Genomic DNA, 22,361 nt, shown 5'->3' on the forward strand with positions numbered 1-22,361 from the left:
GGCACTGGGGAAACCGCGTCACCCGCACAGTCGCGCTCGTCCCCGGTGGACTCGAATTCCTCCAGCCCTCCTGGGGTCGCGGAGCCGGCCTGACTGCTCATGAAGAGTCGCAGACGCCGGGCTGTGGGTGGCCGCCCGTCACTCCTCCGTGCCTCCCTGCATCTCTGTGTCGTTGGTGGTGTTTGATGCACCAGAGAATTCCCGTTTAGGTTTGCTCTCTGCCAGTTCATGTTCATGCGAGCAATGGCTGCCTCCCAGCTCCTGGCGGGGGCTGCACCTGCGTCTGGCGTTCGTTTCTATTGTGGTGTGGTGAAGCATGTGGCTTTGTAGGGCACAGCAAGCAAACCACAGTTTCTGAGAGCTGTGCTGGCCGGGAGCTGAGTGGAGTGTGGGGAGGGGCTGTGGGCCTCTCAGCGAGAAGCAGGGCCAGCAGGAGGCCCCGGGAGAGGGGAGGCAAGGAGGGGGCATCTTGACCAGTCTGCCGCTCTGCCCCCTTGGCCAGCTTCCTTGATTCCCTCCCAGTTGGGGGCCAGCGACACAGAGCCCCTGGAGGCCTGACCCAAGGGACACCTCTCAGCCCTCAGCAGGGCAGGAGGGAGCAGAGCCTCAGTGCCCTGTGCCCTGGGAGGACTCACTGTCCTGTGCCCTGGGAGGACCTCCCTGCCCTGTGCCCTGGGAGGACTCAGTGCCCTGTGCCCTGGGAGGACCTCAGTGCCCTGTGCCCTGGGAGGACTCAGTGCCCTGTGCCCTGGGAGGACCTCACTGTCCTGTGCCCTGGGAGGACCTCCCTGCCCTGTGCCCTGGGAGGACCTCACTGTCCTGTGCCCTGGGAGGACTCAGTGTCCTGTGCCCTGGGAGGACCTCCCTGCCCTGTGCCCTGGGAGGACCTCACTGTCCTGTGCCCTGGGAGGACTCAGTGCCCTGTGCTCTGGGAGGACCTCACTGTCCTGTGCCCTGGGAGGACCTCCCTGCCCCCACGTTCCCCGGGAGGACCCCTCCCCTCACTGCTTTCTGCCCTTCTGCAGGGTGGAGCTTCAGCATGGGCTCGGCCTACCAGTTCCACAGCTGGCGTGTGTTTGTCATCGTCTGCGCCCTGCCCTGCGTGTGCTCCGTGGTGGCACTCACCTTCATGCCTGAAAGCCCGCGCTTCCTGTTGGAGGTAACACTGGTCCCGCACACCGCTGCCTGCTTTCTGCCTGTGGGGCTGGCGCATTCTCCCTTCTGATCCTGGCGCTGTGGAGCGCGGGGGCCCTGGACGCACGCATTCTGCAGCCCGTGTATGGGAGCTGCCGCAGCAGAAGTTCTAATCTGCCTGGTGGCTGACTCTGCTCCTTGAACAGAGTGTGGCTCAGATATTTACACAGATTCAGGCACCCACAGGCCCCCTCTTGAGGTCCAGCAGCTGTGAACTGCTGCTGTTTTCAGTGTTGTCAAGACTCACATATTCCCAGAGGCCTGCACCTAGAGACACCTGCACAGGGACAGCTGTCTGACCTGAGGCTGGGGGCTGTGAGCTCAGGGGTCTCTGTGCACTAGAGATACCTGCACGGGGACAGCTGTCTGACCTGAGGCTGGGGGCTGTGAGCTCAGGGGTCTCTGTGCACTAGAGATACCTGCACGGGGACAGCTGTCTGACCTGAGGCTGGGGGCTGTGGAGGGTGAGGGTCTCTGTGCGCTAGAGACACCTGCACGGGGACAGCTGTCTGGCCTGAGGCTGGGGGCTGTGAGCTCAGGGGTCTCTGTGCGCTAGAGACACCTGCACGGGGACAGCTGTCTGACCTGAGGCTGGGGGCTGTGAGCTCAGGGGTCTCTGTGCGCTAGAGACACCTGCATGGGGACAGCTGTCTGACCTGAGGCTGGGGGCTGTGAGCTCAGGGGTCTCTGTGCACTAGAGATACCTGCACAGGGACAGCTGTCTGACCTGAGGCTGGGGGCTGTGGAGGGTGAGGGTCTCTGTGCACTAGAGATACCTGCACGGGGACAGCTGTCTGACCTGAGGCTGGGGGCTGTGGAGGGTGAGGGTCTCTGTGCACTAGAGACACCTGCATGGGGATAGAGGTCTGGCCTGGGGCTGGGGGCTGTGGAGGGTAGAGGGTCTGTTTTACCCCCAGTGTCTCACTCTCCACTCTCATCTCTTAGGTTGGAAAGCATGACGAGGCCTGGATGATCCTAAAGTTAATTCACGACACCAACATGCGCGCACGCGGCCAGCCCGAGAAGGTCTTCACGGTGAGTTTGCCACGACCGTGATGCTGTGGGCTACGTGGGCCCCGTGGCCTCTGACACACCCTCGGCTCTGCCCTCGTGGCATCCTGCCTCTGTAGCCACCACGTAAGCAAAGGAGGCCTGTGTTCCAGTGAATGGTACCCATAGCTGCCCCAGCTGCCGGCGCCCGTGCCTCCCTGGAACCAGGCTGTGACCTGTGAAGTGGCAGCACCGGCTGAGGCGGGCTCAGGACGCAGCAGGGGGCCCTTTCTGGCTCTGTTGAGCCCTCTCTGCCCTCCACTCCCCGCAAACTTCTTTGCACGCAGGACTCAGCCTGGGGTCCACGTCCCCGAGTCTCCCAGGGGAAGCACATGTGTCTGGCTCGGCTCTGCCACTGGCTCAGCGACCTGAGCAGGTAACTTCTGGACTCTGAGCTCCAGGTCCTCACGGCACATAGCTACAGCAACACCTCAGGGATGCCGCTGACCGACACGCGAGGTGGTGACACGGGGCACAGTGGCTTTACACCAGCGTCACGTGTGGCAGTGACATCACACACCCAGCTTACCTGACGTACGTTCTGAGTTCTCCATAGACAGCGAGCGTTCCATGCCCAGCCCTGAGTGTCTACAGGTGTGTGCAGGTGCACAGGGGGTGAGTGCGGTACCGAGGGCAGCCGTGCTCCAGGCTAGACCGATGGCCTGCGGCCTCCAGCTTCCTGAACTCCAGGGGCATCCTGGGGACCATCCACTGCCCCTGAGCTGCCGGACCATCTTCCAGGAGCCCTGGCTCAAGCCTCACCAAGAAGTGCCTGCCTACCCCGAGACGTGTAGGAGAGGAACCCGGGCCCTAGGCATCTTGTGCTGTGAGAGTGCATGGGCCGGGCAGGCCTCAAGAGGGCGCCCTTGCTCCCAACCCAGGGCAGTCCGTCCCCTAGGGAGGAAGCAGACGTTCATCTCTCTTGGAGCAGCCCAGGAAGGCAGCCCCACGGGACTTTCTGGAAAGTGAAACTCGTCACATCTACCTCAAGATGAGACCGAACCGAGTGAGCGTGCGGCTTCCTACCAACCTGCTCTCAGGGTAATAGCAGATATGAAAGAAGCATCAAAAAAATTTTTGGAAAAAAATTAAAAATTACCAGTTTTTTACATTCTACAACTCTCCAGATTTTTTATACCTGAAGTCACAAAACTTGGAAAGAGAGTATTCAGGCAGAGTCTTACAGAAACGTAGGCCGGAGCATGCGTTAGAGCACAGTGAAGGTGGGGTGGACTGGCGCGCGGATTTCCGGAAGGTTCTTGGGGAGCACGCGTCACGAACAGCCTGCACGGATGCCCGGCGTTTCGCACCGAAATAAGCTTATCCTTCAACATGATCTTTAATTTTCCCTGAACGTTCTGAAAAACCCTTATATACTCTACAGAAAACAGTATAGCTCATTTATAAGGAGAGAGAAAGTAAAGGGGAGATTTTTTAAACAGGAATCTTAGGATAAGAAAGGAAATGCTGTGTTTTTTTTTTTTTTTTTTTTAAGAAATGAAAATGGTATAAACACTCTGTTAAAGGACAGAAATGACCAGATTGTGTCAGAGGAAGAAATCCACCCTGTTGCATGTGAGACCAACAGGGGGCACCACCCGCCCCAGCAGCGAGCGTGCGGCCTCCAGCCTGCCAGGAACCAGGAACCGACTCTGGGGCCCCGCCCACCCCGGCTGAGACTGGCTCCCAGCCTCCCCAGCCTCCCCAGCCTAGGGAATCCTTTCTAATCTGAGGCCTCCAGGGTGCAGCTGGGCAGGACGTCACGTCTGGGCTCCCTGGCCGCCTGGGCAGAGGTCAGCAGCAGCTTGTCCCACTCTGGCTCCTGCGGACCTAGTCCGTGGCCGCGTCACAGGGAGCCCTGGACAGCACCACAGAGGCTGCTGGCACAGCCCTGCCCTGTGAACAGGTGTTTTGCACATGGCCGTTTCCGAGGCTGAGAGTTAGAAGATGGCCGTGTGGGAGCCGGGGCATCGTCCAGGGCGTGGCTTCCGCTTGGCCACAGGGCCTGAGGAAGCAGCTTAGCTTCTGCAAAGGCTGTGTTCTGTGCACGCTGTGGGCACACGCTCAGCACACGCTCAGGGTCACGCTCGGGGCTTGCGTCGCTCAGCAGTCTGGGTGCCTCTCTCTGCCCTCTGTCCTCAGCTCCCAGGCTGCCCCTTCTGCCCGACCTGCATACACCATGGGCTGTCGATGGGAGAGCCAGTCTGAGTTCACAAAGTGGGGGTGGAATTTTGGGAAGCAATGATGTTTTTAGATCTTGGATGTGTGCAGTCATACAATTAGATGGAAAATGGTTTGTCTAAAACAATTCGAAGGAATTCGGTTAGATCTTTTTGCTGGCTTGGAAGCAACGTCTGTTGGGGTTGGTGTCAGGGCATCTGCTGCCTGTGGCACCAGCGTCCCATCTGAGATCCAGTTAGAGTCCTGGCTGCTCCCTGCTAATGCTCCTGGGAAGGCAGTGGGTGACGACCCAGGTCCTTGGACCCCTGCATCCTCGTGGGAGACCTGGATGGAGCTCCTGGCTCCTGGTGTTGGCCTGGGCCAGCCCTAGTCATTGTGGACATTTGAAGAGTGAACCAGCGAATGGAAGATTTCTTTCTGTCCTCTCTCTCTCTCTGCCTCTCTCTGCCTCCCTCCGCCTCCCTCCCCCCTTCTCCCCCCTCCCCCTCCCCCTCCCTCTAACCTGCCTTTCAAATGAACAGGTCTTAAAAAGAAAAGAACATCAGTTTAGGTTCTGAAACTTGTGACGCAAGCCCTGCTGAGACCTTTAGGAAGCGGAGATTTCCTGATGCGAGGACAGATGTTGGTTGTCTCCGGTTGTTAACTTGCAGCTTGCCGTGCAGTGTGATGGAGGCGTGAAGACAGTGCCGGGACCCTCCCTGGGGGCCAGCAGACATGGCTGACAAGCCCTGGGGCTGGGCCGTGGAGAAGAAAGGGCCGCAAGGTGGTCTGAGAAAGAGTTGGGTGGGAAGGTGTAAAGGGGACGGCTGGGGACCCAGTTCATCCGATCAGCGGGTCCCAGAGAGAAGCGTTCCCGGCGTCTGGCCCAAGCAGAGTCGTCCCTAACCCCCAGCTCACTCATCGGGGTGTTTTCTCTGCTCACGGTGTCACCGTGGTCATGGCTCAAGGTGGACGTGTGGCTCCATCTTAGCCCGGTTCCCGACAGGATTCCCTCTCGCCCTCTATGCCTGTCTGCTGTCAGGGTCCGTTAGCTACGGCCTCTCTGTGGAGTGACTGCTGGACACCACTGCTCTCGGGTGTCAGGTTTTGGTCCCTTCGCGTGAGCCCGATCTTGGCAGCTTGAGAGGACTCGGCGCTTTCTGCTCTGTTGGCTCCAGGTGAACAAAATCAAGACCCCGAAGCAGCTCGACGAGCTGATCGAGATCGAGAGCGACACGGGGACCTGGTACCGCAGGTGTTTCGTCCGCATCCGCACAGAGCTCCACGGAGTAAGTAGCGCGCCCCGCACCAACCTGCCTGTGAGCCGGTTGCTCTGAGGATGGATGGGGGGGTGCCTGGCCTCTGCCACGTGTGGGCTCTGCCCCTGTGCACAGGACACCCGACGCTGAGACCGCCCCGGATAGGCAGTGAGCCCTTCCTGCTGCCACCTGGCAAGGGCAGGTGTGTGCCTGAGAGGTTGAAAAGTGCAAGTGCCAGCGTCTGCCTCCTGTGGCCTTGGCTTTCGCGTGTTGAGATGAATCCATCTGGATAAAATCACAGCTTTTTTCTAATTTGGTAGAAAAAATGGGGCGGGGGCAGGTGCGGTAGCTGCATAGGAAGCTGACTCCCTGACGTTTCAGATTTGGCTGACGTTCATGAGGTGTTTCAACTACCCCATCAGAGAGAACACCATCAAGCTCACGGTGGTCTGGTTCACGCTGTCCTTCGGGTGAGTCTTGCCTGAGTTCTGGGAGAGCCGCAGTGGTCGGCACCCTCTGGGCCGCCTTGGATTACCTGGCTGGTTACCTGCTGGCTGGGTGCTGTGTGCAGCTCGGATTTGCTCACTACTGTGGTTTCCATAAAGCAGTTATGTTCCCGATCTTGTCTTAAAGCTAGGGTGGCCATACCAGTAGTGTTTAGGGAGTCCTAACAGTATGTTCAGGTTCCTGTGTGTGAATTTGGGAGGCGCATTCAAACCATGGCGCTACATGTAGGTTCATCATGGGATTCTTCCGCTTGTCTCTTCCCCACGGAAGTCTCGGGAATTACACAGCTAGGTTATCCAGGTAACCCCAGCCAAATCCACACCAGATCAGTTGGGGTGGGGCAGGCACCAGACCCTGGTGTGGTGACCCCCTGGTGCCGTAGGGAGCTAGTAGCACCTGGGACCGCTCCAGGAACCGCTGCAGCCCTGTACACGTGAAAGGCACCGTGACTGCTGGTGTGCAGGGCCTTAGCGTGCCCTTGTCCCTGCAGGTACTACAGGCTGTGTGTGTGTGTCCCTGCAGGTACTACAGGCTGTGTGTGTGTCCCTGCAGGTACTATAGGCTGTGTGTGTGTGTGCCTGCAGGTACTACAGGCTTCCTGTCTATGTGTCCCTGCAGATACTATGGGCTGTATGTGTGGTCTCTGCAGGTACTACAGGCTGTCTGTGTGTCCCTACAGATACTACAGGCTGTTTGTGTCTCCCTGCAGGTACTATAGGCTGTCTCTGTGTGTCTCTGCAGGTACTGCAGGCTGTCTGTGTGTCCCTGCAGGTACTGCAGGCTGTCTGTGTGTCCCTGCAGGTACTGCGGGCTGTCTGTGTGTCCCTGCAGGTACTACGGGCTGTCTGTGTGTCCCTGCAGGTACTATGGGCTGTCTGTGTGTCTCTGCAGGTACTACGGGCTGTCTGTGTGTCCCTGCAGGTACTATGGGCTGTCTGTGTGTCTCTGCAGGTACTACAGGCTGTTTGTGTCTCCCTGCAGGTACTATAGGCTGTCTCTGTGTGTCTCTGCAGGTACTGCAGGCTGTCTGTGTGTCTCTGCAGGTACTACGGGCTGTCTGTGTGTCCCTGCAGGTACTGCAGGCTGTCTGTGTGTCTCTGCAGGTACTACGGGCTGTCTGTGTGTCTCTGCAGGTACTACGGGCTGTTTGTGTCCCTACAGGTACTGCAGGCTGTCTGTGTGTCCCTGCAGGTACTACAGGCTGTCTGTGTGTCTCTGCAGGTACTGCAGGCTGTCTGTGTGTCCCTACAGGTACTACGGGCTGTCTGTGTGTCTCTGCAGGTACTACGGGCTGTCTGTGTGGTTCCCTGATGTCATTAAGCACCTGCAGTCCGATGGCTACGCACTGCTCACCAGGAACGTGCAGAGGGACAGATACGCCAACTTCAGCATCAACTTCACCATGGAGAACCAGGTCCACACGGGGATGGAGTATGACAACGGCAGGTCTGCACTCCTGAAGCACCCTCACTCGTCACTGCTCACCGAGCCTGTTCTGTGGTCATCTGTCATCTCTGCCACACTGGGGCTGCATAGCTGGCTTCGCTTTGTTTAGTTTTAGTTGTGGTCACTTCATGCTGCATTTGAATGCTTGCAAATAGGATTTCAGGGAAGGGTGAACATACATCCGTTAGTGCACTTAAGGTGCTTCTAGAACTGGGCTGCTTCCCGCTTGTTAAGTAGTGGGGCTGACCCCGTGAAAAGACTGTGGAGTCCCCCAAGAGCAGGGAAGGTAGGGAAGGGGAGAGCGAGGAGTGTGCGACCAGGAGCCGGGCAAGGGGCTTGTTCCGAGGGGAAACCTGAGACACAGTGCGCCTCTGGCTGGAGATGGCACTTGCCAGACGTCGTCCCTTCTGCACTGCACTGGCTGCACTGGAAATCCAGCTTACATGCTGACAGGAGCAGTTAGGGTCCGAGAACGTGAGAGGGCTTGGAAAATACTGCGTCAACGGCGATTTGAAATGTAAACTGAAGTTTTCTAGGACAAAACCAACTTGGAAAGACAGGGGAGAGTTCCATGGGTGCGTGGTCCGTGATGGAGAGAGGCGCAGCCCTCTAACAGGAGGCCCACGAGGGCCACTTCCCTGATGAAGTCCTCACGCGGTCTCACCGAAACCTTGCATCAAACGCATTGTGAGTCTAGAGTGAGCAGCTACTTTGTGTAAAGAAGTACCTCTCCTCTGTGAGAAAGCTCTAGTGTATGTTTAGTGATACTTGTTAAAGACCTGAGCTGGATATCCGGCTATCACTTAGAAAGTTTTTGAACTAGCAATACAGGGGTAGTTTGGGAAGTTTATGAAAACTGGAATTAAAAGGTAAGTGTGTTTTGTAGCCAAAAAATATTTTGAAATTCATGTTTGTGAAGGGGAAATAGACATTATGAAAAAACTAGGCGGATTTCAGAAACTTCACACCACCCAAGCGCACCATCCATTTCCATTTCCCGTGAGCGAGGGAAGCACGCTCGGGTCAGCCTCTCCTCCTGGTTCCGGTGGCTTCACACGGGGCACCTGCAGTGGGGCTGAGCTGCTCATGTGTGGGCCACCATGCAGGCTGAGCTCAGCACTCAGGCATGGGGTGAGAGTGCTCTGAGAGCGCCCAGCACGATGCGTCCTTCCGTGCCCCAAGGAGGGTGTGTTGTGAACACCCCACTCCAGGAGCAGGCGTTCTCCTCGGTAACCCTGCATGTGCATCCCTGTCTCTTAGGGACTCAGAACACAGCAGTGAACACCTGACTGTGTCACGGAGCCCTCGAGGGGGGGGCCACTGTGCATGGTCCTCATGGCCATGACTGTTGTCCTCAAGTAAATCCATGACAACACCTGGGGACGTGCCTCAGAGGTAGTGAAGTCCTTCCAAATGTGTCCACGGGACCCAAACCTTCAGGAGTTCCTGTAATTTTTTTTTTTAATTTTTTTTATTTTTTGACAGGCAGAGTGGACAGTGAGAGAGACAGACAGAGAGAAAGGTCTTCCTTTGCCGTTGGTTCACCCTCCAATGGCCACCGCGGCCAGCACGCTGCGGCCGGCGCACTGCGCCAATCTGATGGCAGGAGCCAGGTGCTTCTCCTGGTCTCCCATGGGGTGCAGGGCACAAGCACTTGGGCCATCCTCCACTGCACTCCCTGGCCTCAGCAGAGAGCTGGCCTGGAAGAGGGGCAACCGGGACAGAATCCGGCGCCCCGACCGGGACTAGAACCCGGTGTGCCAGTGCCGCAAGGCAGAGGATTAGCCTACTGAGCTGCGGCGCCGGCCACGAGTTCCTGTATTGCCATCGGTCTGAGGGCAGTGCTGACTGCGGGAGGACTGAGTGTGTGTCAGGTCTGAGGGCAGTGCTGACTGCGGGAGGACTGAGTGAGTGTTAGCTCTGAGGGCAGTGCTGACCAAGGGAGGACTGAGTGAGTGTTAGGTCTGAGGGCAGTGCTGACTGAGGGAGGACTGAGTGCGTGTTAGGTCTGAGGGCAGTGCTGACTGAGGGAGGACTGAGTGTGTGTTAGGTCTGAGGGCAGTGCTGACCAAGGGAGGACTGAGTGTGTGTTAGGTCTGAGGGCAGTGCTGACTGAGGGAGGACTGAGTGCGTGTTAGCTCTGAGGGCAGTGCTGACTGAGGGAGGACTGAGTGTGTGTTAGGTCTGAGGGCAGTGCTGACCAAGGGAGGACTGAGTGTGTGTTAGGTCTGAGGGCAGTGCTGACTGAGGGAGGACTGAGTGCGTGTTAGCTCTGAGGGCAGTGCTGACTGAGGGAGGACTGAGTGTGTGTTAGGTCTGAGGGCAGTGCTGACTGAGGGAGGACTGAGTGCGTGTTAGGTCTGAGGGCGGTGCTGACCGAGGGAGGACTGAGTGTGTGTTAGGGCTGAGGGCAGTGCTGACCAAGGGAGGACTGAGTACGTGTTAGGTCTGAGGGCAGTGCTGACTGAGGGAGGACTGAGTGAGTGTTATGTCTGAGGGCAGTGCTGACTGAGGGAGGACTGAGTGCGTGTTAGCTCTGAGGGCAGTGCTGACTGAGGGAGGACTGAGTGCAGGTCAGGTCTGAGGGCAGTGCTGACTGAGGGAGGACTGAGTGCGTGTTAGCTCTGAGGGCAGTGCTGACTGAGGGAGGACTGAGTGCATGTTAGGTCTGAGGGCAGTGCTGACTGAGGGAGGACTGAGTGCATGTTAGGGCTGAGGGCAGTGCTGACCAAGGGAGGACTGAGTGCGTGTTAGGACTGAGGGCAGTGCTGACCAAGGGAGGACTGAGTGCGTGTTAGGTCTGATGGCAGTGCTGACTGCAGGAGGACTGAGTGTGTGTTAGGTCTGAGGGCAGTGCTGACTGCGGGAGGACTGAGTGCATGTTAGGGCTGAGGGCAGTGCTGACCAAGGGAGGACTGAGTGCGTGTTATGTCTGAGGGCAGTGCTGACCGAGGGAGGACTGAGTGTGTGTTAGGTCTGAGGGCAGTGCTGACTGCGGGAGGACTGAGTGCGTGTTAGCTCTGATGGCAGTGCTGACTGAGGGAGGACTGAGTGAGTGTTATGTCTGAGGGCAGTGCTGACTGAGGGAGGACTGAGTGCATGTTAGGGCTGAGGGCAGTGCTGACTAAGGGAGGACTGAGTGCGTGTTAGCTCTGAGGGCAGTGCTGACTGAGGGAGGACTGAGTGCAGGTCAGGTCTGAGGGCAGTGCTGACTGAGGGAGGACTGAGTGCGTGTTAGCTCTGAGGGCAGTGCTGACTGAGGGAGGACTGAGTGCATGTTAGGGCTGAGGGCAGTGCTGACCAAGGGAGGACTGAGTGCGTGTTATGTCTGAGGGCAGTGCTGACCGAGGGAGGACTGAGTGCGTGTTAGGTCTGAGGGCAGTGCTGACCAAGGGAGGACTGAATGAGTGTTAGCTCTGAGGGCAGTGCTGACTGAGGGACGACTGAGTGAGTGTTATGTCTGAGGGCAGTGCTGACTGAGGGAGGACTGAGTGCATGTTAGGGCTGAGGGCAGTGCTGACTGTGGGAGGACTGAGTGCATGTTAGGGCTGAGCAGTGCTGACCAAGGGAGGACTGAGTGCGTGTTAGGTCTGAGGGCAGTGCTGACCGAGGGAGGACTGAGTGTGTGTTAGGGCTGAGGGCAGTGCTGACTGAGGGAGGACTGAGTGTGTGTTAGGGCTGAGCAGTGCTGACTGCGGGAGGACTGAGTGTGTGTTAGCTCTGAGGGCAGTGCTGACCAAGGGAGGACTGAGTGCGTGTTAGGTCTGAGGGCAGTGCTGACCGAGGGAGGACTGAGTGCGTGTTAGGGCTGAGCAGTGCTGACTGTGGGAGGACTGAGTGCGTGTTGGGGCTGAAGGACTCCTGTTGGTCGTTTTTGATCGTACTTCTGGAATAAGGATGACCTGCAAGGCTGCTGCTTCTCACATAAATCAGTGGAGTTCTGAGATCCTGTCTCGGAGTAGGTGCACATTTTGTCCGAGCAGGCAGCAGCCTCGGGTTCTTGGCTTAGGATACTGGCTTCATTATAATTTTGCGGGGCACTGGAGAGCTATAAACCCCAAGCTTAGAATTTTCACATAAAGCGAGTAGGATTGGAAGTAGTAACCGCAGGTAACCCCACACCCTGTACCTTCTGTTGCACACCCACAAGACCTGCTGATACTGCCAAAAGCTACCTTACTGTCCACACCATCTCTCCACCGGGTGGGAAAGCATTTCGATGGCTACTGGATGACAAAGGACAGCTTTGTGGGGCGAGGGACAGCACCTAGAACACCTGCGACCTGTGACCTTTGTAGTTAAGTCTACATCTGTCTGACTTGGCTTTCAGCTCTGGTGGACAAAGGCCGTGACGTGGCTCTATGTATGTGTGTGTGTGTTGAACAGGTTCCTAGGAGTCAAGTTCAAATCTGTGACCTTTAAAGATTCGGTTTTTAAGTCCTGTACCTTTGAGGATGTGACTTCTGTCAACACCTACTTCAAGAACTGCACCTTCATCGACACCGTGTTCGACCACACAGGTAGGTGAATGTGGTAACCACATGGCAGCACAGGCAGCGCATGTGGGAAGCAGACCCAAGTTCCCTAAATCAGCTGGGACAGACACAAGCTGTGTTGTTTGTCTTGTCAGATTTAATGCAGTACAACTTGCTGAAGTTCAAAATTAGCCAAAGCAAGAAGGGCCTTTATTGGCTGTTTCTGGAGCAGAGCGAGCCTCTGGTTGGTTTGCTGTGGTGACCCTGACTTCATACGCTGGTGTGTAGCCTGGTCATTAACTAGATCTGAAAACTCCTCTAGGAAATAAAGGAGACAAGCATTGAGCACCTGCTGTGTGCTGTTGCCTACTGGGCTCATCAGACATACATTGTTCCGCTCAGTTTTCATGGTGGCTGAGGCTACACTCGTGGACGTGGTGACAGGTGACATGACGTCAGAGCCAGGCCTTCACAGCCCACCCCCCGGTGCTGGGAAAGAGTCCAGAGTGGCAACCTGGCCTGGCCAGAGGGCCAGCATCTGCTGCCAGCACTCTGCAGGGTGCCCTGCCCAGCTTCAGCAAGAACCCTGTCAGGAAGGAAGGTGACGTGTCACTCTCACAGACTGGCTCTCTGAATCTCTCCTAGCAGAGCCTGCCACCCCTGCAGACGTGCTGGGACAGCGCCAGGTTCAAGGACAAGTCAGCCATCAGTGCTGGTGACCCTCAGCTGCAGCCTCCCTGGCCCTTAGAGACCCAGAGAAAGCCCTGTCCCTTCCCTGAGCCTGAGACAACAGAGGGCAGTGATGAGGCCGACTCACCCACATTTGAAGCGAGGTGTGTCTGTGACTGTAGCGTGGAAGCTGTTAGTTCTCTGGTGACGGTCCTTACATAGCATGGTCATCAGGACAGTGACCCTGTAAGGGAATGGTCAGCAACGGCCAACTACAGCGATCAGAAGTCAGCTTGATTATAGCTTAGTTTACTCCTTTGTGCAACGTAAGTTCCCTTCATGCGGCTGCCTTGTAGTGCGAGGTCCTGGACTGGACTCTGCCTTGGCCAGGAGAAGGCAGGGGAAGTGAAGCCAGCCCAGGCGTGAAGCCCCCAAGGGTTCGCAGTCCCGATCCCTGCCGAGGGCTCGTGCCGACGTTTGCCTGCCGGCCCTCGGGAGCTGATGGTTCCTGCTGCTGTTTCTGCAGACTTTGAGCCCTACAAGTTCATCAACAGCGAGTTTCAGAACTGCTCCTTTTCCCACAACAAGACGGGGTGCCAGATCACCTTCGACGATGACTACAGTGCCTACTGGATCTACTTTGTCAACTTCCTGGGGACGCTGGCCGTGCTGCCGGGGAACATCGTCTCCGCTCTGCTGATGGACAGAATCGGGCGCTTGACGATGCTGGGTAAGCGCTCAGCTCCCTGGGCGGGGCAGCTACTGCTGCCTGCTCTGCCCCCTGCCCGGAGGGACGTGGCTCAGACCTCTGTTAGCACAGAGCTGCAGGCAGAGTGGGGGCTGATCACATCGCACTTGAGCGGTGTCCATGGGCTGACGCAGAAGTGATTGTTTGTGACTTTCCCACTGAAGTAGCTGAGCGACAGGTGATGTGCGTTTCGTACGTGCCATCCCTGCAGCTGGCCGCCCTGTGCTGGAGCTTTCTGGAGCCCACTTCACAAAGCCCCCGACCCTCACCCTCCTGCCTCGCCCGGCTGGCTCAGGCCCTGCAGTCCTCGTCTGGTCCTTGGCAGGTGGCTCCATGGTGCTGTCGGGCATCAGCTGCTTCTTCCTGTGGTTCGGCACCAGCGAGTCCATGATGATTGGCATGCTGTGTCTGTACAATGGGCTGACCATCTCCGCCTGGAACTCGCTGGACGTGGTCACTGTGGAGCTGTACCCCACAGACCGCAGGTATGTTGTAGGGCCCCAGGCGACTGCTGAAAAATCACAAAAATAAGCTGGACTGCTGCCAGATGGCCACTTCCAAGAGAGTGCAAAACCCAAAGTTCTCTGTGCCACGAGACTCGCAGCGCCACCCGTGTGTCTACAGAGAAGACGTGGGTGGGGACCGTAGTTCCTAGAGGAGTGAACACGGCACTGAGACCAGCTCAGGAGCTCACTGTATCCGTGGCTTGGTTTGTGAGCTGACAATCTGGGAAGCCACAGCAAGGTGGGGAAGGTGAGCATGTGATTGGGGTTAGTGGGGATTAGGATGTGACTGGGGTTGGGGTGTAATGTGAGTCAGGATGTGACTGGGGTTGGGGTGTAATGTGAGGGTGTGATGGGTTGGGGTGTAATGTGAGTTAGGGTATGACTGGGGTTGGGTTGTAATATGGGTTAGGGTGTGACTGGGGTTGGAGTGTAATGTGAGTCAGGGTGTGACTGGGTTGGGGTGTAATGTGGGTTAGGGTATGATGGGTTAGGGTATAATGTAGATTAAGGTGTGACTGTGGTTGAGGTGTAAAGTGGATAAGGGTATGACAGGTTAGAGTGTAATGTGGGTTAGGATGTGACTAGGATTGGAGTGTAATGTGGGGTCAAGGTATGACTGGGGTTGGAGTGTAATGTTGGTTAGTGTGTGACTGGGGTTGGGGTGTAATGTGGGTCAGGGTTTGACTTGGTTGGAGTATAATGTGGGTTAGGGTGTGAATGGGTTGGGGTGTAATGTGGGTCAGGGTTTGACTGGGTTGGAGTGTAATGTGGGTTAGGGTGTGACTAGGATTGGAGTGTAATGTGGGGTCAAGGTATGACTGGGGTTGGAGTGTAATGTTGGTTGGCGTGTGACTGGGGTTGGGGTGTAATGTGGGTCAGGGTTTGACTGGGTTGGAGTATAATGTGGGTTAGGGTGTGAATGGGTTGGGTGTAATGTGAGTCAGGGTTTGACTGGGTTGGGGTGTAATGTGGGTTAGGGTGTGAATGGGTTGGGGTGTATTGTGGTTAGGGTGTGACTGAGGTTAGGGTGTAATGAAGGTCTGGGGTGTAACGAATTGGGTGAGCATGACATTAGGTGCAATGGGAGTTCACGTGTTGTAACCCCTCTGGGCTCAGGTTAGTGCTCACACGGCTGCCGGGGAACTCCCTCCCAGTTTGCAGGGCCCACGTGAGCCCTGCCTTAAGCAAGCACAGGGAGGTCTCTGGGACGAACCTCAGCCGTCCTTCTTGCGTGGAAGAAAACCACCCTGCGGTCTAGAGGTGGAGATGCAGACCGCCCCGCGTGTCAGGACCTGGCTGGACGCAGGCCTTGGGGAGGAGCCCAGCCCTGAGCCAGTCACTTAGAGAGAGAGAAGCCCTGTCTTGCTCCGAGCCTGGAGACCTGCACCGTACCATACTGTGTGCAGCCCCTCATTGCTGGGTGAGGAAGCAGCGACCCCAGGGCCTGGCCGGGGCAGTGAGACCCCGCCCTTGGCTCGCTGACACAGCAGTGCTTCCCGGGCGGGAGCAGGCCCTGGCTGTGTTGCTCAGAGCTTGCAGGTGCTCCTGCACCCATCCCCTGCCAAGCACCTGCAGCCTGGGGTGCTGGGCACATCCACCACACTCTCGTGGTGCTCCTCTCGGGCCCTTGGTCTGAGGATGCTCTGAGGGCTCTTGGGGGTTTCTCCTCTCGGGCCCTTGGTCTGAGGATGCTCTGAGGGTTCTTGGGGGTTTCTCCTCCCTTGCTCACATCGCATCCTTGCGTCAGGGGCCCCGGGGTGAGGGGCCGCCTGCTGCAGGATTCAGACCCTGCAGTGCCGTGGCTCCTTCGTTGGCCTCCGATCTGCTCACAGGCCCTCCCAGTGGTGGACCCATCTGTGCGTTTAGCTGCCTTGGCAGGTTAGGGCAGGTTAAATCTTAAAAAAAAGACAAGCAGAAACCAGAATCCCATATATCCCCTGACTGATCAGCTGATTTGCATGATTTGCATGATTGGAAAACACGAAAGAGAATCCAGAAAATTTTTAAAGATTTATTTATTTATTTGAGAGGTGGAGTTACAGAGAAAGAGAGGTAGAGACAGAGAGAGAGGCCTTCCATCCACTGGTTCACTCCCCAGATGGCCACAATGGCTGGAGCTGGGCCGATCTGAAGCCAGGAGCTTCTTCTGGGGCTCCCACGTGGGTGCGGGACCATTTTCCACTGCTTTCCCAGGCCATAGCAGAGAGCTGGATCCGAAGAGGAGCAGCCGGGACTAGAACCAGCGCCCCTATGGGATGCCAGAGCTACAGGCAGGGGCTTAGCCTACCACACCACAGCACGGCCCCGAGAATCCAGAAATTAAACCTTGTTAGAGGGTGGAGCGGCATTTCCTACTTTGGTCTCCTACAGTTTGCAACAGAACAAATCCGAATCAAACCGGAGCAAACCAGCACCAGAGCGGAAGTCAAATGCCTGGTCAGACAGCAGTTTCTCTGTCCCAAGGCCCGGCACTCCCTCGGAGCTCCTGAGAACCCCAGTTCTGGGCCTCTGGGCCAGCTCCAAAGCCACAGCCTGTTGGGGCCAGGGGCCTAGGCTGCATCTGCCCGCATCGCCCCCTTTGGAAAGCCCCCAGCTGCCGACACAGCCAGGCTGGAGCACCACAGGGCGAGAACGCGGTCACACAAGGGGCCTCCGGAAAGTGCATGGACAGCGGGGTCTCCCGTGTGAACGGCAGGGGCCCAAGCACGTGGGCCATCCGCTGCTGCCTTCCAGGAGCATTGGCAGGGAGCTGGATCAGCAGTGGAGCAGCCGGCACTCAAAGCTGGGGTGCCAGTGTTCTAGACGGCAGATAACCGCTGGGCCACGGTGCCAGCCCCAAGATCTTGCTCCCTAAAAGTTCGTTCCTTTTCCGGCCGTGATAACCGGAAGCTTTGCGTGGAGCCTAAATCGGGGGGGGGGGGGGCAGAGGCTGAGGGCAGCGCGGCAGCCTGGCCTCCTGCCTGGCTTTGCTGGCAGCTGTTGCTGTTCGCCGTGCTGACACCCGAGCAGGAAGGCCATGGAAAATGCAACCAGAAGACGGGTTTTCCTGGGTGCTGAAGATGTTGGAGACCCAAACCATCAGTGGCAGCTGTCGTGAAAGCCCGTGTGTGTGCAGCAAGACTACGCATGGGTCAGTGGCCGCGGCCGTGCCGATGCCCCCTAAGCCTCGTCCGTGTCTCTTGCAGGGCGACGGGCTTCGGCTTCCTGAACGCGCTCTGCAAGGCGGCGGCCGTGCTGGGGAACCTGATCTTCGGCTCCCTGGTGGGCATCACCAAGGCCCTCCCCATCCTGCTGGCCTCCACCGTGCTGGTGTGCGGGGGGCTCGTGGGGCTGCGCCTGCCGGACACACGGACCCAGGTCCTGATGTGAGGGAGTCCAACGCGACGCCGCTGCGACCGGAAGCCTCGCTGCATCTCCTGCTGCCCCTCCGTGTGACCACACAGGTGTCCCCACCCTCCTCTCCTCCCAAACACCAGGGCCGCTCGCTGAGGGGCCCTGGCCAGTCCAGCTGCAGACGCGGTCGAGCTGGCCCGGGGCAGCCACTTGCTGCGCGTCTGTGCTGAGAGGGCGTCCCCAGCAGAGGGACATTTCCTGTTTTCTGAGGGGACAGCCCGCAGTTCTCGCTTTGACAGCACGTGGGCGCAGCTGCGGCTGGGCGGGGCTCTTTGGGGCGAGCTGGTTCTAGTGATGGCGGAGGAGGAAGGTCAGGCTGTGCCCTCAGCTGGAATCTGCGGGAGCTGCATCCGCAGGGGGTGTGGCCTGTCCCAGGAAGTTTGAGAAGTGTGAGGCGTCCAGGGCCGGGACCTGTGGTGCAGACAGCTGGGAATGAGGTCAGCCGGAGAGCCCTGCCTCGATTTCCCCTCACCACAGACGGCAGTCAGGGTAGGGCGTCTCTTCACCGAGCTGTGTGCCCCTCCCGGAAGCCTGGGTCCCCAGGCCAGCTCTGGGCTGGGGGCTGCAGCAGATGGACGAGGCTCCCACCAGAGCCGTGTGGGAAGAGGGGCAGCCCTGGCCCCCGCCCCACTCTGCTTTGGTGACAGTCACCGGTGGCCTCCCAGGCACATCCTGTCCCTCCAGCTCCCCTGGGCTGGTGCCCCATCCCTGTGCAGCCATAGCGCCTGCCTCCTGGGGCGCACAGGGACAGGGACAGCATCTGCTCGGCCCCCAGCTGCTCCACCTACCTCTGGAGTCTGCATGGACCATGTGACCTGCTGCTGCCCGAGCCGGTCTGCATCAACCTTTGAGTTTGAAGTTCCCTCTGCCACTTCCAGGATGAGCAGCAGCTGGGGGGGGGAGGGGGGGCAGGGGGCCTGTTTACACCTGAGTCCTCTCCAGGCCTTTGGAGGTGACCCTTGCTGTAGTGTGGCTCCGGTACAGCCCCGGCCTCTGCCTCCGCTCAGTCCCTGAGGCCCCGCCCCCCTCCAGGCCTGCAGGTGCCCAGACCCCTGAGAAGCCACCAGTCTCCTCCCCCAGCCCCCCCCCCCAGTGCAGGCCTGGAGGGGAGGGGGGAGGGGGAGGCTCCCTGGGCAGAGCATCAGGAAACTGAAACCAGGAACAGGGAAGACAACAGGAAGCCGGAACCCCCGTCGGGCCGGGACGGAGCTACCAAGAGCGAAGGGCAGGTCAGGAAGCCGAGGTTGCCGTCCCCCACCGCCCAGGACTGCCGACAGAGTCAGCCCCCGGTCTGCCGTCTGAGCTGAGTGCAGACAACCAGATAGGCGCCTGGGCCCCTGCCCCGTCTTCGGAGGTGCTCAGCCCTGCCTTCTCCCACGGGGTCTCCCGAGCCACAGGGCACGGCTGCTCAGAGCTGCGTCCTTGTGATGGGCCGTGTCAGCGGAAGCCTGCTTCCCGAGGCTGGCCTTGCTGCCCAGCCCGAGCCCTGGGCGCCCAGGAAGGGGCTCCGGGCAGTCCGACACAGCTTGTCTAGGCCGCCTTTCCACTGCCCTCCTCGCGTCATTCTCCACCTCGGCTGTCCGAGCACCCGGGGTTTTCCGAGCGCACGGTGCCCGGCTCGCTGTGGGTTTAGCAGGAGATTGTGCTTTGGCCGTGTGGTCAGACAGCAGGTGTTCCCACGTGTGCCAGCGGCTGGCCCCCCAGCACCCCTGCGATGGGAGGAGACCAGAGGCTGTGCACAGATGCACCACTAGGGGGCAGCCGCACGCACTTGTCTGTGCTGCTGGTGAGAACCAGAGTGCTCCCTAGACCCCTGAAGGTCCCCAGGGTAGGGAGATGGCAGCCGGGGTCCTGCAGCACCCAGCTTATCTGTGGTGCTGCTTCCTGGGTGACCTCACACCCAGGGTCCTGATGGGGAGACGAGATGGAGGGGTTCTGGGCCAAGCTCCACCCCTGAGCCCGGTGCAGCCCATGCCTCACTGGGAGTAGGAAATGGCTGCATGGCTGTGGTCCTTGGCTTCCTCATCTGTACAGGGAGGCTGGGACCCCCGCAGAGCGCCATGATGGCAGCTGTGTCTGCTGATGGCACTGGGGCTAGACCCATGCGGACAAGCCCCCGCGGGGCTGGTGTGTAACCAAAGCACTGGGGAGTGCTCAGAAGCCCCGGGACTTCCTGGGGAGGTGGTCCCCACGTTGTCTGCTGCCAGCTCCCCAGGAACCTGAGCTCCGTCTCGTGTTGGCACCGGCTCCACAGCTCCCCCTGCCCGTCCAGGAAAGGCACCCATGTTCCGATCACCGCCCTGGCACAGAGACCGCTTCGGTCCTCATCTTCCTGAATCCGGCTCACTCAGGCCCCAGCCATCAGAACCGAGTCCTTAGTGGCCCCGTGCACCTGGGCAGGATCCCTTCATTCACGGATCTCACCGAGTCAGACTTGGGGTTCACACGGACGTTTCCGTGGCTGGTCAGCAGAGATGGGGGCGGTGGAGAGCGAGAAGAGAAGCCCTGGGAAGTTCGCAGAGAGGGGTCTGGGCGCCGTGCGCCCCCCCCCCCCCAACCCGGCCGTCACACCCAGAGTGCAGGGCGGGCCCTTTGTGATCCCCTCTGCCGCCAAAACAGAAGGCAGTGTTCCTGCTCCTAGTCCAGTGCCTGCCTGGCCGGGCACTGCGGCTCCGAGAACAGTGAGGCCACGTGCCAGGCAGCTGGGGGAGTGCACGCTCAGGGTTCTGGTGGGGGCCGCGTGCCCCCCAGTGAGGATGAGCTGCCCCGTGCTCTGTGGGATGTAGGCAGCAGGTCTGTGCCTCCTGTTTGGCGGGTGTGCAGTGGTGTCCTGAGGAGTGTTCTGTCCCCACGGTGCCCCTCGGGGCTGAGCCAGGGAGCAGGCGGAGCCAGGAGGCCCCCTCCGGAGCACAGCCAGCTCCCTCCTGACGCTGAGGGTTTGTGACGGAGCGAAACTGCCTTTGCGGGCCCCGTGCTCCGTGCTGGCCTTCCACCCTGCAGGAGAAGTGAGCTGGAAAACAGGGCCTGGCGGGCACGGCAGGGGTGCCGTCAGCTCTCGGCTGAGCTGTGCGTGGTTCGGACAGGGTGTCTGGAAGGAGCCCAGGACCCATGGGGCTCTGGGTCCATGGGAAGGCAGAGCACTCCTGCCCCCTCCAACACACACACCTCCTCCAGGCAGTCCACCGCCACTGCTCTCCCTTCTCTTCCTGATCTTGTCACCCCCTGACAAGTGAGACAGAGCCTCACTGGGCTCTTGACCCCAGAGAACTGCAGATGGTGCCCACAGTGAGGGTGGGAGCTGAGGGGCCCAGAGCTGACTGCTGGTAGCCAAGGAGTCCCCAGCCAGATTCAGAATTCAGGACGCCACCATCCGGGTCTGCAGAGGGCCCTGCCCGGTGCTGGAGGCACAACTGTGTGCCACACGCATGCTCCCTGCAGAGCGGGAGTGCCCAGGACCCAGAGGGAGGTGGCCTGTGCCCTCTGTTCACACGTGGGGCCTCCAGCAGGCCAGCGGCACGCCTGGTGCAGGTGTGCCGAGTACCCGGCCGCCTGGCGGTGACGGTGGGGGGGGGCAGGGGTCCCCTGAGGCCAGTGGTGGCTGGACCAGGCGCCACGGGGCTCCTCAGATCAGTTGGTGATGATGGGAATTTTGAGAGCCAGTTGAAAATCATAGCCATTGTTAAAATTCAGTATAAATTTATATTTAGATTTTATTTATGTACTGAGAGAAAAAGCTAATATATATGCAGCACGCTGCTCGCTACCGATTTTGCCGCCTTCTGCTGTGACGCAGCCTTTGAGGTCCTCTGGCGGTGGGCATGGCAGCCGCGGCATCTGTGCACGCGCCGGCACCAGGAGTCCACGCGGGCTGCAGGGCAGGCGCTGGCGTGGGGTCGGCCTGGCCTGAGGGCCGAGGGCCCCACTGTGTGCGAGCCGTTCCTGCAGAACACGCAGGCGTGCTGGGAGCTACACAGCGGCTCCCCTCCCACGCCCAGGTGGGAAACCCTTCTAGCGCCGACTCTCCTCGCCCTGCAGCTTGGCTGCCACTGGCCCCGTGTCCACGTCCGACCTCAGCTCAGGATGAAGGTGCTCACTGGGCGCTGGCTCCGTGCACATCTGCTGGGGTTTGCATGCTGCCACTCGGGGCCCAGAAGAGCCTCTCTTCTCCGGAAGCTTCCGTGGGGCCCAGGCTAACCTCAGCCGCTCTCCCTGGTGTCGAGATCTTGGAAGGCCGTGTCCTTGGCCCTGGTGTTTGGGTGTCTTCCTCTGTTTTCCCGTTTCCGATGCTCTGTGAGTGTTCCTGTCTGGTGTGTCCCGGTGCCCCGTGTCCGTGTGCTGCATGTGTGAACCCCAGTACATCCTGCGTCTGGGGCTTTCTCCCTGTGTCCAGCCGGCCCTGTTGTGAGCTCATCTTCCCAGGACGCCCTCCGTGTCTGATTCCCGATTGCCACAGTGTCTGTCCACACGCGAGTTCCCGCACATCCGAGCCCACTGTGCAGTGCGTGTCTCCCGTGTGGAAGTGTGTCCAGTCGTGTGCCAAGTGACACATGCGTGTATCCGCTGCAGAGATGTTCCACGTACGTCAGATTAATAAATGAGCGGTTTTAGCTCCATTCTACTCCAACGGAGATCACTGTGTGGCTGCTCTTCCAAGCACGGCCCAGCCTTCAGGGTCCCTGGGTGCGGGGGGGCCGGGGCCAGGCTGCTGCGCTGGCTGGTTGCACGCACGTTTTCCAGTGCTGGTGGGGGACGGAATAGGCGCTTGTGTGTCTGCCCTGGAGCGGGGGTCTGGAGAGAGCAGGCGGGCGTGGGCGTGTCCCGTGGCTGCCCTGCTGAAGGCAGAGGCATGGGCCACACCACCCCTGCCCTCGTCCCCGCGAGAACACTGTCCCTGCATTTCACGCGAGACCCAGGTGTCGTCTAACACGGGTGGGGCTGGCCGAGCGCCGGAGAC

General features: G+C 59.2%; 1 protein-coding gene across 2 annotated transcripts in view; it reads left to right on the plus strand.

Annotated features, from left to right (window-relative positions):
- SV2C (synaptic vesicle glycoprotein 2C) overlaps positions 1–22,031 on the plus strand; it is a 104,415-nt gene extending 82,384 nt beyond the window's left edge. For both annotated transcript variants that reach the window (XM_070056298.1, XM_070056299.1), the window contains 9 exons: positions 1,026–1,159; positions 2,140–2,229; positions 5,583–5,693; positions 6,045–6,133; positions 7,452–7,616; positions 12,003–12,136; positions 13,287–13,490; positions 13,834–13,993; positions 17,200–22,031. In XM_070056298.1, coding sequence (XP_069912399.1) covers positions 1,026–1,159; positions 2,140–2,229; positions 5,583–5,693; positions 6,045–6,133; positions 7,452–7,616; positions 12,003–12,136; positions 13,287–13,490; positions 13,834–13,993; positions 17,200–17,383 — 1,271 coding nt within the window. In that variant the 3' untranslated portion in view covers positions 17,384–22,031. The remainder of the gene's footprint in view (positions 1–1,025; positions 1,160–2,139; positions 2,230–5,582; positions 5,694–6,044; positions 6,134–7,451; positions 7,617–12,002; positions 12,137–13,286; positions 13,491–13,833; positions 13,994–17,199) is intronic.
- Positions 22,032–22,361: the final 330 nt, after the last annotated feature.

This window comes from Oryctolagus cuniculus, chromosome 14 (assembly GCF_964237555.1).
Source record: "Oryctolagus cuniculus chromosome 14, mOryCun1.1, whole genome shotgun sequence".
NCBI classification, from domain to species: Eukaryota; Metazoa; Chordata; class Mammalia; order Lagomorpha; family Leporidae; genus Oryctolagus; species Oryctolagus cuniculus.